Raw genomic sequence first — 19664 nt, 5'->3', positions numbered from 1 at the left:
AGAAAATTAAGTTAATCTTTCAGGATTTTTTCTTGATTAATTCATGTTGACTCTTTGTGTTTATAGGTTACTTTTCCTGGATTTTCAGTAAACCTACCTTTAATAAAACATCTTAGAGTTTCAGCAGGAATTAAAGGAAAGCTTATTGGTTTGTAATTTGTAACCCCATTTCTTCCCTTTTTTGGGGGGGGGATTATATTTGACCTGAAATTTATCTTTTTTTGCAGCAGGTTCTTTTGTTCCCTTGTTTCTATGACTAATTCTATCTGTATTTGTATAAACATCTTGGACCAAGATTTCTATTTGCTGGTCTTTGGGGGTTCATTAATTCCATGATGAGGATGCTGCCATTATCTTACTTGAATCAATTCCAGAAATAGAAAAAGTTCTGTTTCCACCTTCATAATCAGATTTTCTTTTTCAGAATCTTTTTTCCTTTTACTCCTCTGCCTTTTATTAGTAATACAGATAAAAACACTACCTTTATTACTAGAGACTTTGATATTTTGTCCAGAACTTCATAGTTCCTAGAGATGCTATTTAGGAAATATCATTAGTCTCTTCATGAATCACCAGGATGAGATAGTAATCATCAAGTTTTGTCCAGTTTTGGAAGTGTGCCACTTTTCAGATTCGTATCCTGGAAATCAATAGATATCACTATGTTTAATATTATGGATAAATAGTCAACTTTGTACCCTTCACAAAGAAGTCTGTAACTAATATTTTATGTCAGTTCTTCCTTGGACCATTAGTGGATGGTTTCTTGTCAATCATCTATTAATTCCCATCATGGTTATTTTGGGTATAAGGAACTGTCAACATCATAGATCATGGCTTCATTATTTTGAAAGAACTTGTATCTTGCTTTTCCCCAAGAATCTTCCTTTTCTCTTCTATGTTCTCATTCTTCTACATTTTAACAAGGATACCACTCAGTTTTTCCAGCATTCTTTTCTTTATTTTCACCCTGAAGCCTTTCCATTTTGCTTTCATCATAGAGCATTGAATATTGACACCCTTTTTTCCTCCAGATTTTCTTCATGAATATAATGTATTTGGAAGACTTCATACTGAAGAGAAACCCCTTCAATTTAATGAGTGTGGGAAAGCCTTCAGCAGTAAAAATGATCTAGGCCAAGATCAAAAAATACATACTGGAGGTGCACCCTGTAGCTGTAATGACTGTGGGAAAGTCTTCGGTCAGAATCAACATCTTAAAATACATACAATATTTCTTACTGCCAAGAATCCCTTTGAATATAATGAATGTGGGGAAGCTTACCTAGCTGAACATCAAAGAATTCACACTGAAGATAAACCATATAAATGTAATCTATGTGTGAAAGTCTTCAGCAGTAAGTACTACTTAGGGCAGCATGAGAAAAATCATACTGGAGAAATGCTCTATAGATGTAATGAATTTGGAAAAGCCTTTAGGAAGAAAGGAAACTTATATGAACAGAAGAGAGCTCACTTTGGTGAGAAGCCCTACTTAATTAACAAATATGGGAGAGCCTTCACACATCAGGGAAGCCTAAAAATCCATGAGGTAGTGCATAATGGAAAGAAGTTATTTGAGTGTAATGAATGTGGGAAAGGCTTCAAGCACCGATCAGTTCTTTTGAGACATCAGACCAGTCATACTGGAGAGAAACCTTATATTTGTAGTGAATGTGGGAAAGCCTTCAGTCAAAAGGGAAATCTTAAAATGCATAAGATAATTCATTCTAGAAATAAGCCTTTTGAATGCATGCAATGTGGGAAAGGCTTCAGGAATAGCTTTTCCCTTTTACAACATGAGCGAGTTCATACAGGAGAGAAACCCTTTGACTGTAATGAATGTGGGAAAGCTTTTAGCCAAAAGGCAAATCTTAATTCACATAAGAGAATTCATACTGGAGAAAAGCCCTATGTATGTAATGAATGTGGGAAAGCCTTCAGCCAAAAAGCCAGCCTTAATTCACATAAGAGAATTCATACTGGAATAAAACCATATTCATGTAATGAATGTGGAAAGACCTTTAGTCAAAAGGGAAATCTTAAAATGCACATGATAACTCATGCTCAGAAGAAGCCTTTTCAATGTATTGAATGTGGGACCACCTTCAGAAATGCCTTTCACCTTTTCCAACATGAGAGACTTCATATTGGACAGAAACCCTTTGAATGCAATGAATGTGGGAAAGGCTTCAGACATGTTTCAGTGCTTTTGAGGCATTATCGAAGTCATACTGGAGAGAAACCCTATGAGTGTAATGAATGTGGGAAAGCCTTCAGCCAAAAGGGAAACCTTAAAATGCATAAGATAATTCACACTAGAAAGAAGCCCTTTGAATGTATGGAATGTGGGAAAGGCTTCAGGAATAGCTTTTCCCTTTCACAACATGAACGAATTCATACTGGAGAGAAACCTTATGTGTGTAATGAATGTGGGAAGGCCTTCAGCCAAAAGACAAACCTTAATTCACATAAAAGAATTCATACTGGAGAAAAAGCATATTCTTGTGATGAATGTGGAAAAGCTTTTGGAAATAGCTTTTATCTTTCACAACATGAGAGAATTCATACTGGAGAGAAACCCTTTGAATGTATTGAATGTGGGAAAGGTTTCAGGTACATCTCAATCCTTTTGAGACATCAGAGAACTCATACTGGAGAGAAACCTTATGAATGTAATGAATGTGGGAAAGCTTTCAGCCAAAAGGGAAACCTTAAAATGCATAAGATAATTCATTCTAAAAAGAAGCCTTTTGAATGTTCAGAATGTGGAAAAGGCTTCAGGAATAGCTTTTCCCTTTTACAACATGAGAGAATTCATACGGGAGAAAAACCCTATGAATGTAATGAATGTGGAAAAACCTTCAGACAAAAGACAAATCTTAATTCACATAAGAGAATTCATACTGGAGAGAAACCATATGTATGTAATGAATGTGGGAAAGCATTCAGTCAAAAGGCCAGCCTTAATTCACATAAGAGAATTCATACTGGAGTGAAACCATATTCATGTAATGAATGTGGGAAGGCCTTTAGCCAAAAGGCAAGTCTTAATTCACACAAAAGAATGCATGCTGGAGTAAGACCATATTCATGTAGTGTTTGTTGCAAAGGCTTCAGTAATAACTTTTACCTTATGCAACATGAGAGAATACATAGTGGAGAGAAACCCTTTGTATGCACTGAATGTGGGAAAGGCTTCAGACACATCTCAGTCCTTTTGAGACATCAGAGAAGCCATACTGGGGAGAAACCCTATGAATGTAATGAGTGTGGGAAAGCCTTTAGCCAAAAGGGAAATCTTAAAATGCATAAGATAATTCATTCTAGAAAGAAGCCCTTTGAATGTATGGAGTGTGGGAAAGGCTTCAGGAATAGCTTTTCTCTTTTACAACATGAGAGAATTCATACTGGAGAAAAACCATTTGAATGTAATGAGTGTGGGAAATCTTTCAGCCAAAAGACAAACCTTAATTCACATAAGAGAGTTCATACTGGAGAAAAACCCTATAAATGTAATCATTGTGGGAAAGCCTTCAGCCAAAAGGGAAGCCTTAATAAACATCACAAAACTTGTAGGGGAGAGAAACATTTTGAATAAAATGAAAGGGCACTATCCTCTAGTCAAAGCATAAGCAATTATAATTCAGTACATATAGACCCTTTGAATATAGTGAATTTAAGAAAACCTCACAATTCATTGGAAGCATGGGATTCATAATGGGCAAAAACCCTGTGATACAAATGAATGGGAAAACTTTCAGCTGGAAGGGCAGTAATAGATATTAGAAAACTCATTAGAAAAGTGTTTCATGTAATGAGTGGGATTTTTTTTATTGTTATGTAAACTTTAAGAAATATGAGACTTGATGCTGGATAAAATATGGAATATACAGAACATGGAAAAGGTTTTAAGAGAAAAGAAAACATTGCACATCAGAAAATTCATAATAAAAGCAAGAACATAGTGCAGTGAATGTGAGCAAATTTTCAAAAAGTAGAGAGCATCATAAGAGACTTCATACTGGAGAGAAAAACCCTTTGGATGTAATGAAAGCCTTCAGGCCAAGTCAAACCTTTTTTTTATACGTCATAAAATCATGGTGAATAATAATTTTTTAAAATTTTAAGAAAATCTTCATCTAGAGGAAACAACTTTTAATTCAACAGTTAATTCATACTGGTGAGAATCTCCTTAAATGTAATGTATAGATCATGCCTCATCCCAGATATCATACTGGAATTTAATTGTGCAAATGTATAATTGAGGGGGAAAAACTTTGGAAAATTCTAGTTACAGAATCTGAGAATTAGAAGAGGTTTTAGAAATCACTGAATTCAACCTTCATTTGAAACAGAATTGCCCCTACAGATGACCACCTGAAATTTCTTTTAAGATTTTTAAAGAGGGAAAATCTGCTGCCTTTCAGGGAAGCTGGCTCCATATTTGGATAGAGTTAATTTTTTTCTTTTAAAAAAATCTACATTTATCTCGCTCCACACTGGTTTTATTTATTTATTTTTTTTGGACAACTTCTCCCTATTTCTCCTAGTTTCAGCTGCAGTCAAGGAAAACAACTTAATCTCCACTGACATCACAGCAGATATTTGAAGATAGTTTTTGTGTCTACCATCCATCATCACCACCACTGCGGTTTTCTCTTCAGGTGAAACATTTTTAGTTATTTCCACTCATCCTTATAAGTTGATCATGAAGTGAAGACCCTAACCCTAGGTGAACCTGTTGGTTGCCTTTGGCTGCACATTACTTAGATACTACTAAAATGTGGTGCTTAAGAATGCACAAATGAATAAACAACTGCTACATGGGAAACATAATGCTAAGTGCTGGAGATACAAATGCAAAGATGAGACAGCCCCTGCCTTTACATTTTAATTAGTTAAAACCCTGCAGCTTAGGGGAATGTTTACCCAGGAACGATGTTTTAATTTGAGAAATCATAGGGTAAATGGAGCCAAAGAGAAATTGATATGCTTTTTAAAGTAGCAGTAATAGGATACATTTAATTTTCAGCATATATCCTAAGCTGGAAAACCAGGCATTTGGGAATATGGGGGCAAGGATAAACATATGGTGGCAGTGAAGGTGGTAAGATTACCATTGTTGAATATGGAATATGACTAAGGCCAGCTAAATATAGTGGGGCATGTGATGCTCTCACAAGTCAAATCAACTTAGGCATTAGGGTGAGAAATCTAGAGGTGAAAGATATAGTTTAGATCAAATGACAATTTTAAATTAGGAGTTACTAACTTTTTTTTGTTATATAGACAATTGGCAATCTGGTAAAACCCAGGTTCTTCTCCAAATAAAGCTTTTAAATGCATAAGATAAAATACTTAGGGTTATGAAGGAAACATTATGTTGAAATATGATTATAAAAATTTTTTTCCACAAATGTTCCCAGACCTCTTGAAATCTATTTGTGGTCCCCATGTTAAGGATTCCTAATGTTCCCAGACCTCTTGAAATCTATTTGTGGTCCCCATGTTAAGGATTCCTACCCTAGATTTGCTCTGGATAGAATTAATAATGTGGCAGCATCTCCTTCATTTTGACGATTATACATCTCATGCTGCCAAAGATTGAATTAGCCTTTTTTGGCTATTCTTTCATGATGCTTTACTCTTTCTGAGTCTATATTCTTCCCAGATCTCCAGATGTTTCAGATCAACTGCATTCTAGCTATACTGTTTCTTCTTGTATTCAAGTGTAAGATTTTACTTACATCTTACTATGAAATTTCATCTGATTTAATTTGGACTAATATTCTGGCATGTTAAGTTTTTGGAATCCTGACTAAGTGATCCAAACGTCCAAGTTTTTGTCATGATTTTTGATAACTTTATCTTCTAAGCCATTAGCAAAAAAATCATAAACATGCCAGTGATAATTAAATAGTCTTTTGGTATTCTAATCTCTTAGACTTTTATCATTCAGATAAATAGCCACCTCCCTTTATTTCATAACACTAATTACTTTTTGCATGAGTCACTGAAAAGTGGCAGGGTGTTTTGGGTGACTTTTTTGGTTTGTTAGTCAGTGCCTTATTTTGAATGCTGTGACCCCGCTCCCCCATCACAGTTTTGAGGCACTATTGATATGTGAAAATTTACCTTTAGCAATGAGGCTAATGGATAGATCAAGCCTGCAACATTATTTTTGTTATGGTTATTATTATTATTATTAATAGTCTCATTTATTTTCTTATTACCACTTCCTGACTGTATACTTTAAATTGCAATCCCTGTTTTGGGAGACTTTTCCTAAATAGAAGAATCTTTTGCATTAGATAAGATTTATTTTAATGCTTTTTACTTAGATGTTAAGAATTGATCATTTGCATTTTGAAATATTAAAGAACTTTGATCAGTGCAGTGAACAACCACACTCCAGAGGACTGACAAAAGGAGTTTTCTACCCACCTGAAAGTAGAGATAGATGCAAAGTGCATAGTGAAACAAATAACATTTTTGGTCATATATATATATATATATATATATATATATATATATATATAGGTTTGCTTTGCTTGACTATGCTTATTTGTTACAAGGATTGTGTTTTGTTTTTTGTATTGGGGAAATGGGATCTTGCAAACAGAAGAAAGAGTCATTGCAATATTTTTTTTTAATTCTCAGAAGAGAAATGAAGGATATTCAGAAGAAAATAGATAAGCAGAATAGCTTAGAAAGTAACATTTTGAATTTGCTATATACTTTTTTAAAAAAGCAAGCTTGTGTGTATAATTGACATTGACACTTTCACATATCCTATTTTTCTGTTCTACTTAGCATATGGAAATATTCTATTTCTTTTTGGCATCTAATAACTTTAGAATAGAAAAATTTTTTAAAAGAATGTACGCTACTTGAGGGTCAGCATACACAGAGCAAACATTCTGTTTTTATAAAGGTATTAGTTTTCTTTGAAACTTAGTCATTTGCAATTTCATAACAGTTGCATAGTAAAAAGTTCAGCAGGTCTATTCCCTTTGTATAACTTCTGTAAAAAACTTTGCAACTTATACTCTTAAGCATCACATAGTCAAGGCCATTCTCAGGCTTTATTTGGAACCAAAATGAGGAATTTGCCTATCCTAAGGTCTCTACCACCTTCCAGTGTTACCTACTGTGTGTTATCTTTAAAGTAATTGTGAACACCAGCACATCAGAGATGTCCCTCCCTTACCTCCAATGAACACTTCAATTTGAGCCCACTGGAGATCTTTAATATATACTAAGGACAAATTACTTCAAAAACTAAATGAGTTGAGAAAAGAATGTCCTTCAACTCAAACATATGAACCCTGGGCAGTTCATCTACTTAAATGGTTAAGAACAGCCAAAGAGCATCAGAATTTACTGGGACAAAGTGACATTTTGCAACCTCCCTGGCAAATGAGAATACTAGTGTTTGTATCAGCATGGACAAGGCTGGTCAAGAAACACACTCTTCTGGACTCAACCATGAACGTTACTACTATTTTTTCAATTGAAGTCTACATTTTGACTTAGAAGTTCTGAATGAGACTTGGTAGGTAGCATCCTAGATGTAATTATTTTGATTGGAAGTCCATTTCTTGTTCTGCTGGATTTTGCTAATGTACAGAAAAGCTGACAATTTTTGTGAAATTTTTCATCTTGTTTTTGACTGGTTATTGTTTCTATTTTCTATTGGATTTCTAATCTTTAAACTATGTCATCTATAAATAGTTATATTTTATTTCTTTTTATGTTCCATTTCTAATTTTTTTTATCCTTTTCCTATAGCTAGCATTTCTGGAACCATATCAAAGTGGTACTAACAATTTGCCTTTAATAGATCATAAAATTCCCCAGTTCTTTTTCTGTCACAGATGATTTTAGCTGTAAGTTTTATACTTGATAAGGAAAGATTCACCACTTGTTAGGCTTTTTCAGTATTCTGAAGTGCCAGTGTTGTATTTTAATCAAAAGCTTTTTCTGTATTGATATCATCTTAATTTTTTTTTTGTTATTAATGTGGCGAATGTGTGACCAATCATGACTTCAGAAGACAGATGATGAAGTAAGCTGTGTTAGGAGGCTTCTGGAAGCTGTCCTAAACACAGGCAATAAACAGAGTGGCCTAAAGGACTGACCTCACACAAGGAATGGTTATAAAATGAATTTATTTTAGAAGGATAAATTGTCAAGCACAGGTCAAAGATATGTTCTGATCTGATTCTGGTGAGTTCTGGTATCTTGGGTTTTCCCTTTTTCTCCATGGAAATGAGCTGTGGTTGGTGGCATCAAGCATCCCCTGCTATATGTGTCCAAAGGGCCACCAGATACTATGTCAAGAGTATAATGTCTCATGTCAGACGTGAGTCAATGAAACCTTTGTGTTTTTGCTTCCTAGCTAAAGACTGTCCAGAAATTTTCCTGTTCCCTACCTAACTTGGGATTTTGAGCTATATCACAGCCTAGTGATTTTCCCTATTGAAATTCCATCTGTGTCCTGGGGCCTTGTCAAATCCAGGTGATGTGGCAGATTGACCATTGCCTAGCACATCATTGTTCTTGTTACTCATCTCTTGCCAGAAAACTACTGGATTAGGAATGTAGAATGAGACAGATTTTCAGATGTGGCTGATGAGTTGATTTGTTTTGTTTGGCTATACTTATTTGTTACACAGAAAGAATACTTAGGCTTCCTTTGTGGGTAGTGATGGAGATACAAAATTAAAATTAAAAAATGAATAATAAAAGATTTAAAAATAGAAGAAAGGAAACATGTTCAGAAAATACAAATGGTACTTTTATGGCTACTTGATTAAATTTAATACACTCTTTTCTGAACTCATAAGATCACAGTTTCTATGTTTTTCTTTTTTCATTTTTGCATATTGAATATTTGATTTTATATATATATATATACACACATACACAAATATATATGTGTGTATACATATATGTATTTGTGATCTCTTGAGTTCCATCACCACATGTCAATTAGCTATTGGAAAGTTTTCCTTTTTTTTTCTTGGCAACTCTTTTAACACTTTGTCTTCCTCTAATTCCTTCCCCCCCTCCAACACCTTCCCACTTGAAAAGAAAAACTTTCAAAAGCCTTTTGTAATACATGCATAGTTGAGCAAACTCCCTTGTTGGCCATTTCTAAAAATGTATGCCTGGTTCTGTGACTTGAATTCCTTACCTTTCTTTCAGAGGTGGGTATGATGCTTTGTCATTGTTCCTCTGGAATTGTGATTTGTCATTGCATTGATCAGAATTTTTAAGTGTTTTAAAATTGTCCTCTACAGTGTTGTGGTTGTATAAATTGTTCTCCTGGTTCTGTTTAATCTAATCAATGTGTACTTTCCTGATTTCTCTGAAACCATCTTTTTAATAATTTCTTTCCAGTGCAATAATCCATTATATTCATATATCGTAATTTGTTCACTTGTTCTGCAGTTGATGGGGCTCACCTTTAATTTCCAGTTCTTTGTCACTACAAAAGTAGCTAGCTACTATAAATATTTTTGTAAATATGGGACTTTCTTCTCTTTCTTTGATTTCTTTAGGTTATTGGCTTAGTATTGGTAGAAATGAGTCAAAGGGCATGCACAAGTTTTTTAAAAAGTTTTGTTTTTACCTTTTCTCAGTGGAGTAGGGAAGCTAAGGATAGGATTCCCCCCCCCCCCCCGCCATGAAAAGAGGGTCATTGAAATATGCTTATAATGCACAGAAGAAAGCAGAAGGAAAGCCAGAAGAATCAATGGGAACAACTCTAAAAGTAACATGATGAATTTATTGTGTCCTTACAAAGAAAGCTGTACATAGTAAAAATTGACTTATGTCTAACCTTCTCTGTTCTCTGTTTACTAAAGTGCTGATTTTAGTTGACTTAGTTTAAGTTCAGAATAATGATAAATGCAGTGGAAAATGAAATGCAGAGTAAAACGTCTTGGGGATAATTCCAAATTGCTCTCCATGGCTTGATAAATTCAGAACTCCACTAATAAAGAATTATTATGCCTGGTTTTCCTAAAGTTATTCCAATAACTGTCATTTTTTTGGGGGGGTCATCTTTGCCAGTCTGATGGATATAAGGTATAATCAGAGTTATTTAAAGTTTCATTTCTCTATTAATTTGAAGTTTTTTTTCATATTGGTTATAGATGTTAGTTTTCTTTCTTTAAAACTACCTGTTCATATCTATTATCTATTGGGAAATGGCTCTTGTTCTTATTAAATTTGGAGTAGTTCCTTATATATCTTGGATATGTGATATTTATTAGAGAAATGTCAAATACTTTCTCCATTGTTTTGTATTAATAATGCATTAACTGCTTTAATTTTGTTTATGTAAAAACTAATTTTTAGAATAAGAATGAGTTGATCATATATGATCCTTTCCATTGCTAGTTTTGTCTTGAATTCTTCCCCTACTCATAGTTTTAAAATATATTTTCTTCATTGATCCTCTAATTTGTTTATGATGTGACCTTTTATATTTAAGCCATATATACATTCAGAGCTTAAAGATATGGATCTATGCCTAATTTTTACTAGATTATTTTCCCAGTAGTTTTTGTCAGTGAGCCTTTCCTTTCGAAGTTTGGGGGTCTTTATCAAATATTATATTTATTTTTGTATGTCATATATTGAATCTTTTCCATTGATCAAACTGAGGATTATAAGGAGTAAGCTTAGAAAAAGGAAAAGCAATTACTGTCTTTTACAGATGATGGTCTATCTAGAGAATTGAATCAACAAAAAGGTAATTGAAAAAATTAATAATTTAATTGAAGTTTTGGAATTTGAAATTGCATAAAATCACCAGCATTTCTGTATATTGCTAACAAAATCCATCAGGCCTGGATAAAGGAATTCCATTCAAAATAACTAGGATGTATAAACTATTTTGGAGTTCATGTGCCAGAACACATGGTAATAACATGAATGCAACTATAAAACATTTGACAGAACTAGATAGACCTAAATAATCAGAGAACTTTTCATTCCTCATGAGTATGATGTGCCAATAAAAAGGAAATACTGCCTAAATGACTTTATTCAGTGCCATACCAATCAAACTACCCAGAGGATTCAGAGCTAGAAAAAAATGATGAAATTCAACTGGAAGAACAAAAGGTCAAGGTTGAAGAGGAATAATGGAAAAAAAAGAGAAAAAATGGAAGTGGTCTAGCAGTACTAGACTCAAACTATACTAAAAAAGCAGTAATCATAATCAACAAAATTACTTGGCACAGATCTGAAATTTCCAAATGGATGACCCGGAAGTGTTTAAAACTCAACATTTCCAGGAACAAACTCAACTTTCTCCTGTTCCAAACTCCCCTGTATCTATCTAGGGCTCCACTATCATTTCAGTCTTCCAGGTTCATAACTGTGGTGTTATCCTTGGCTTCTCACTCTTCCTTATACTGCATATGCATTTTTTCTGCTTTTACAGCATCTCACTCATATCCAACCTTTTCTCTATTCCTCAACTGCTCCTTTAGGTTAGACCCTTATCACCTGGCCTATATTATGACAATAGCTTCTAAACTGATCACCCTTTCTCTGCTAGTCTCCACTCTGGTCTGTTTACATGCTGCTTCAAAAGTAATTATCCTTAAGAACAGATCTGACCATATGGTTCTTCTCAGTCCACCCCAGGGGCTTCCTATTGCCTCTAGGATCTAATAGCAATTCTTCTGTTTAGCTTTTAAAGCCCTCCATACAAAATTGGCCTCCCTGCTGCCATCCTTCAGCCTTTTTAGCATTGCTCTCCCTCACGTTCTGCGCTGCAGCCAGACTGGCTTCTCCACGTGACCCTCCATCTCCTCTTCCCAGCTGGTGCTCTGTCGGGCCCACATGCCTGGAATGCCTCGAGCCCACTTCCTACCATCTTGTGCATGAAGCCTTTCCTGTTCCTGAACTGCCAGCACCCTCCCTCCTCCACTCCCTTCTATTTAACGACACTGTATATACTTGTATTTATTCAGTTTTTATTTATGTTGTATACGTTGATATATGTACTTGTCTCCACCATTAACGTGTAAGCTCCTAGCGAGTAGAGATTGTTTCATTCTTTGTATTTGTATACCTGGTGCCTAGCACATAGGAGGCGTTTAATAAATACTTGTAGATGGAAACGTGTTTGTGTTTTTATGGAGCAGTCTTAAATTCATGATTAAAAAAATTACAAATTAATTAAAATTAATTTAATTTAAAAAATTTAATTTTAAAAAATTTTAAAAGAAAGAGACTCTGGTAATGATCATGGCATGTTTAAAATCCCTGCACCTACTTTTCTTCCAAGATATAACCAACTGTTCTTCAAATCCTTCAATAAAATCCTATTGGAATATAGATGGATTGAATATTGGATTTTGGTTCCCCTTTACAAAACACTTTAATACCTGTTAAAGCCTTGTAATTATTTGGACCTAAGACAAAAGTGATTCTACAGAAATCCTACTGGACAGATTTAAGTCTTTATTTTATTATCTTTTGCAGTGAGAATTTGGTACTGTACAATCATTACACAGAAATATTTGTTCAACAGCTGGATCAAGGAATTGTCCTAAGTTCAATAGTTTAGAGAAAAGTTTCATTATCTCCTACTCAAATTCAAAGTAGCATGTTAAATATTAAAGAAACAAAGTAAAATGTTATCTCTCTATGTAAACATTTATATATATATATATATATGTGTGTGTGTGTGTGTGTTCATATGCACATATATTTATAAACAATGAGAGTTCCTGTGTTTAGTGACTTTCAAGTCTTCTTGGGCAATGGTATAAAATAGAAACATTCCTGCAACCAACAAAATTATAAACGAACATTTTCTTGTGTTGTATTTTTATTTTGTTAAATATTTTCCAGTGACATTTTAATGTGGTTCAGGGTACTGTAAGGAGTTTTGCTGCTTGAGTGATGTCTCTGTGAATATACAACCTATACACTTAAAAGGAAATACAGCATACTTTCCAAAAACAGAAAACACCAACAAATGGGAAAATCAAGAAAGACTTTCTCTGGAAGGTGGAACCTGAGGTCAGGAATTTAGGAGTTTTTGGAGATGATAAGGGGAATTTAGGAGTTAAGAGAAAAGCATGTATGGTACTAGTCTTGATTACTAGGTGCTTACATAGCTAAGGCTATGAGGTACAAAGAAAACAAGATTCTTGCCCTGAAGGAGCTAACATTCTAATAGAGATAACATTTAATTTTGAACCCATCAATCTAGACAGCAAATATGGATGGTACTGGGAAATGTGTGTGTGTGTGGGGTCAGGTGAAGTAGGGAATGGCTTTTTTTTTGTTTTGCAAGGTAAATGGGGTTAAGTGACTTGCCCAAGGTCACATAGCTAAGTATTTAGTGTCAGTCGGATTTGAACTCAGGTCCTCCTGAATCCAGGGCCAGTGCTCTATCCACTTCACCACCTAGCTGCCCCAAGCTTGGGGAAATGGCTTTTTGAGGTAGGTAAGATTCCATCTGAGTCTTGAAGGAGGGCAAAGGGAAGCCATAAAGTAGAGGTGAGGAGGGGGAACCTTGTAGCTATGGAGGACAGCTAGTGAAAGGTGAAAAAGAAGATAAAAAAGTGGTTTGAAAAAAATAGCTAGACTGACTAGTAAAGCTGGAACATGGGATTCATAGAGAAAGTAAACACTGAAAGGTTATGAGGACTGGAAAGAAGGAAGCGTCATGTTGTGAAATAAATAAGAAAATGGTGCTTTGTATTTATCCTGTAAGCAATATGGAGCCATTGGAGTTTATTGAGCACGGTGTTAATCTATACTTGAAAATCGGGTGGAGAACCTTTTTTCTGCCAAGGAAATTTGGAAATTTTCTGCCATTTGAAAATTTATAACATCATTCTGCTATATTTGGACAAGCATTTCACTCTTAGAAAGTTCCTTTATTTATTGAATTTCAAACCAGCCTGTCCCATTGTCTTGCACCAGACCACAGGCATGGCCCAGGGGGCTGGACATTCCTGCCCCTGCTTTAAGAGAATCACTGGTATTTGAGTAAAGACTATTGGTATAGTGAGAGACTTGATATAAGGAGGCTAATTAGAAAATGATTTTAGTAGCCTGGGTGAAAAATGAGGGTCTATATTAAGTTGCTGGTTATGTGAGGAGAAAGAAGACACAAGATATAAAGGCAAAAATGACAAGATTTAGCTAGGGATTGAGATGATAGTGAGGAGTTGAGAATAACTCAGGGCCTGAGGATGGTGGTGACAATCATTGTAACAGGAAAATTGGGAAGAGGGAAGAATTGGTGAGGATGGGGCAGATAAGAGTTCTGATTTTGAGAAATTGGAGATTCCTCTAGAACATTCAGATCAAAACATCTAAAAAATAGTGATGGCAGGACTGGCTAGAAACAGACTAGGAATGGAGAAATATACACACACCAAATGTGTGTGTGTGTGTGTGTGTGTGTGTGTGTGTGTCTGGAAATCATCTACACAGATGATAATTTAACCTATGGGAGCAGATGAGATCATGATATGAATATATTCAAGGATTCATTGGTGGGTGTCTTATCAACTTACCAACATGCAAATAGCTGTTTAGTACATTCTTGGAGTTTAAACTCATGGTACCGAAAAATGACCATTGAACTACTGTTTTTATATCATTTGTATAGTCTTTAGATTCATTTAGAGGCTGACATTTTAGAGCTGCCAAAAGGGAAAGATTTATATTTCAAAGATAAATTTATAAAGTTTATAGTAGGCCAATGAAGGAGGTTTACTTGTTGAAGAAGCAAGGAGGAATAAAATTACATCAGGTCATTTTGTAAATTGATTAACAAACACCTTATAAGAGGAGTTACAAGTAGCCAAGTAGTGCTTATCATAAAGCTAAATTGAAATTCTTTTACTCTTGACCAGTTGAACATCTGGATTATTATTGGAGGTCTCAGCTGATCATATAATTTTATTTTACAAATAAAAAGGAAATTAAAAACTCATCACAATTACCAAATAGGATTGGTCTATAGGGAGAAGAGGGCCCAGGATAGGTCTTTGGGGAACTTCTACAAGTCATTGTGATCTGGAGGAAGGTTTTGGAAAGAAGACTTACTGACAGAACCATCAGATGGAAGGAAAATCTGTAGAAAGATGTGTTTCAGAAACCTAGAGAAGAAAGTGTCAAGGAAGAGAAGGTCCCTTAAAGTGTTGAGAAATATACTTGAAAAAAAAGTTAATACAACTGGTTATTAAGGAACTATCAGTAATTTTACAGAAAAGAATCTCAATCAAATGATGATGTTGGAAGCCTGGTTACAGAGGGTTTAGAAGGGTGAGAGGAAGTGGAGCATCATTTTAAGAAGTTTGGCAACACAAGAGATGGAATAGAGGAAGATACAGTGTGTGATAACTCGCAGGATTGTAGGATCAAGTAAAGGATGGAGAAAACATGGGTGTATTTGTAGGCAACAGGAAAACCATAAACAATAGAGATTGAAGATCAGTGAGATTTGGTTAAGGTGACAGTCTGCTGCAGAAAATGATAGAATGGGACCAAAGATGCCTGGACAGGGCATTGTATTGATGGGTAGAACCATGAAGAAGATATTGGTGGAAGACTTAGACTAACCCTTATAACTCCCTGCTGGTGGGTGAATTGTGGCAGTAAGATGATACAATGGATAGAATATGGGGATCTGGAACACTCACTGACTTCAAATCTAACCTCAGACATTTACTAGGTATGACCTTGGGTAAGTCACTCAAACCTGTTTTCCTCAATTCATCCTCTGTAAAATGAGCTGGAGAAGGAAATCGCAAACCACTCCAGTATCTGTTCCAAGAAAACCCTAAATGGGGTCACAAAGAGCTGGATATGACTGAACAACAATATGGGTGAATCAATTTGTGTGTGTGTGTGTGTGTGTGTGTGTGTGTGTGTGTGTGTGTGTGTCTAAGTTATTGAATGGAAGGGTTTAAAAAAAGGGAAGAAGATAAAATTTTTGATATACCTTGATCACTTTAAAAGCTAACAGTGAAAGGAAAATAACTCTTAGTCTCTCAGGGAAAAAGAGTCTACAGGAAAATGGGTGAGGAGGAAAGGGGGAGAGATTAACAAAGAGAGAAAGAAGGAAATTTTATTTAAGTGGTAGGAAGGGCTACTACATTAATGAATGCTCCTATGAGAGAAGAGGAGGTAGGGATCTAACAAAGGTTGAGATTCTATTGGAATTTTGTGCTGAGTGAGACCATTCATCCTGCCTCAGGAGAAGAGAAATCAGGGTTACTGATGGGTTGATTGGCACGTGGGAAAGTGAGAGGCCTGGATCCTGGGGCGGGGGGGGGGGGAGAGAATTACAAGATATATAGGAGGAATACTCAAAAGATCCATAATTTTCCATGATGGGAGAAGAGAGGAGACATTACAACTGAAGTCTCTTAAATATTTCCCTACAAACAACTTTAAATAACATGTCAAATAGAATTCTGGAGTGGAAAAACCAACAGAGAGTTGGAGTGAGAGATTTTTCCAGCCCAAGAAAAGTTAAGAGGTCAAAAGGAGAAGGGTAAAACCCTGAGGTGAGGGTTGGCAAATGTCTAAGGACCCTGGAGCAACTGATCAGAAAGACATTACAAGCAACCATTGTGCTGGCACTGGGTGAAGGACAGGGCACTATTCGACTACTCTATTTCCTATCTTCAATTCCAGGGCAGAGAAGATTACTTTTGTTTGCAAGGGAATAGGTACTCTAGTTCCAGGTCAGAGAGAAATGCTAGCTAGCATTTGCAGTTACAAGGGAGTAGGACCCTTACCTAAAAAAGGACCAGAATACAGACCAGGAGAACAATGACTATATCTCTCTGATATCACCACCTTGGAAGCATGAAAAACTTGGACTCCTAAAACTAATGAAAACAGCAACACCAGAAAACCTAAAGATTTGGACAGAGACTTTTCCTTTCATTCTCTTTCCAGGTAAACTTAAGAACCCAACTGTAACATAAAGTTCCAAATCAAGAAATAGACTGGAAAAAATGAATAAATGACAACAACAAACAGCAACAAAACCCTGACCACACAAATTTACTTTGGTGACAGAGAAGTTCAAGACACAAACAAGACAACAATGTGAAAAGATCTATAAAGCCTCAAAGAAAAATGCAGATTTGACAGAAGTCCAACAGGAATTCTTAGAAATGCTAAAGAAAGATTTTTTAAAAAAGTAGAAAAATTATTTTTGAAAATCAAATGATTAAAAAAAACAACTGCAAGAAAATTATGAAACTAGATTTAACAAAAAAGGCATAAAAGCACTGAAAAAAATTTCTTAAAAATCAGAATTAGCTAAATGGAGTTTACAAAACCTCAATGAAGAAAATAATTCGTTAAAAATTAGAATTGGTAAAGTAAAACTTGATGACTAAAACATTAAGAAACAAGTAAAGAAACAATGAAAAGAATAAAGAAATGGAAGAAGGTGAAATATAGGAAAATCAACTGACCTGGAAAATAGTCCAAGAAGAGACAATTTACAAATTATTGGATTACCTGAAAAACCATCTTATAAAAATAACCTAAATAATGTATTTCAAGAAATTGCAAATAAAAACTGCCCTGATATTTTAGAGCCAGAAGGTAAGTCAAATAAAATGTGGCATAAATATGAAGATTTAAATTATCTTGTGAAAAATGGAGAATGATGCCTCATTTTTATACAAATAGTTTTATAATTAAGAGGGGCAGAGAAAGAAGTATTTCTTAAAAATTGGAAAAGGATGACTATAAAGAAATGATTTCAAGGATTCAAAACTGAAATTGTGCACTAATTATGTTCTTTCAGCTTATATTACTTTTAAAACTCCAAGGGATACATTCCTACTAAAAACATTACAGAGCACAGGAATCAACAAGCATAATATACAATGGGGATAGGGTAGAGGCATTCCCAATAAGATCAAGGGTGAAACAAGGATGCCCATTATCACCACTACTATTCAATATCTTATTAGAAATGTTAACTTCAGCAATAAGAGAGGGAAAAGAAATTGAAGGAATTAGAATTGGCAAGGAAGAGGCAAACTCTCACTCTTTGCAGATGATATGATGGTATACCTAAAGAATCCTAAGAAATCATCCTAAAAAACTACCAAAAATAATTAGCAAATTTCACAAAGTCTCAGGATATAAGATAAACCCTCATAAATCTTCAACATTTTTCTATATGACTAGCAAGATGCAGCAGAAAGAGCTAAAAAGAGAGATCTCATTCAAAGTAACTTCAGACAATATAAAATACTTGGGAGTCTACCTGCCGAGGCAGACTCAGAAACTTTTTGAAAACAATTCTTATACAAATAAAATAAAATCAGATTTAAATAACTGGGCAAATATCAACTGCTCATGGATAGGCAGGGCTAATATAACAAAAGTGACAATTCTACCAAAATTAAACTACTTCTTTAGTGCCCTACCAATCAGAATTCCCAAAAAGTACTTATTAGAAAAAATTGTAAGTAAATTCATTTAGAGAAATAGAAAGTCAATAATTTCCAAGGATTTAATGAAAAAAAAATGCAAAGGAATGTGGCTTAACCCCACCAGATCTAAAATTGTAAAGCATCAGTCATCAAAACTGTCTGGTATTGGCTAATAGAGTGGTGGATCAGTGGAATAGACGGTGCAATAGCAGGAAATGATTATAGTAACCTGCTGTTTGATAAACCCAGAGTCCAGCTATTGGAATAAAAACTCTCTCTTCGATTAAAAAATGTTGGGAAAATTAGAAGTTAGTATGGCAGAAACTTGGATTAGACTAACACTTCACACCCTTTACCAAGATAAGATCAAAACTGATACAGGATTTAGACATAAAAAAACAATATTATAAGCAAACTAGGAGATCAAGGAGTAGTTTACCTGTCAAGATCTATGGAAAGGGAAGCATTTTATGACCAAGGAAGAGATGGAAAACATCAATAAAAACAAATTAGATAATTTTGATTACATTAAAAAGTTTTTGCACAGACAAAACCACTGTAACCAAGATCAAAAGAAATGCAGTAAACTGGGAAACAATTTTTATAACTAATACCTCTGACAAAAGATTTATTTCTAAAATATACAGAAAACTGAGTCAAATTTTTTTTAAAAAACAAGCCATTCCCCAATTGACAAATGGTCAAAGGATATGCAAAGGCAATTTGCAGATGAGCAAATCAAAGTGATCCATAGTCATGAAAAATTGCTCTAAATCACCACTTATTTTTTTTTTTAGGTTTTTTGCAAGGCAAATGGGGTTAAGTGGCTTGCCCAAGGCCACACAGCTAGGTAATTATTAAGTGTCTGAGACCGGATTTGAACCCAGGTACTCCTGACTCCAAGGCCAGTGCTTTATCCACTATGCCACCTAGCCGCCCCTAAATCACCACTTATTAGAGAAATGCAAATTAAAGTATCACTGAGGTACCACCTCACATCTCTCAGACTGGCCAATATGACCAGAAAGGACAATAGGGATGTGGGAAATCTGGAACAATAATACATTGTCGGTGGAGCTGTAACCTCATCCAGCCTTTCTGGAGAGCAATTTGGAATTACACCCAAAGGGCAACAAAAATGTGCATACCCTTTGATCCAGCAGTACCACTACTGGGTTTATATCCTGAAGAGATTAT

The 19664-nt window shown here is 35.0% G+C and overlaps 1 protein-coding gene across 2 annotated transcripts in view; it reads left to right on the top strand.

The window, feature by feature from the left end:
* LOC141495988 (uncharacterized) overlaps positions 1–16289 on the top strand; it is a 44139-nt gene extending 27850 nt beyond the window's left edge. For both annotated transcript variants that reach the window (XM_074197958.1, XM_074197950.1), the window contains exon 6: positions 1035–16289. In XM_074197958.1, coding sequence (XP_074054059.1) covers positions 1035–3601 — 2567 coding nt within the window. In that variant the 3' untranslated portion in view covers positions 3602–16289. The remainder of the gene's footprint in view (positions 1–1034) is intronic.
* The last annotated feature ends 3375 nt before the right edge of the window (positions 16290–19664 follow it).

This window comes from Macrotis lagotis, chromosome 1, assembly GCF_037893015.1.
Source record: "Macrotis lagotis isolate mMagLag1 chromosome 1, bilby.v1.9.chrom.fasta, whole genome shotgun sequence".
Classification (NCBI taxonomy): domain Eukaryota; kingdom Metazoa; phylum Chordata; class Mammalia; order Peramelemorphia; family Peramelidae; genus Macrotis; species Macrotis lagotis.
Note: the sequence above shows the minus strand (reverse complement) of the source record. Positions and strands in the feature narration are given on the sequence as shown.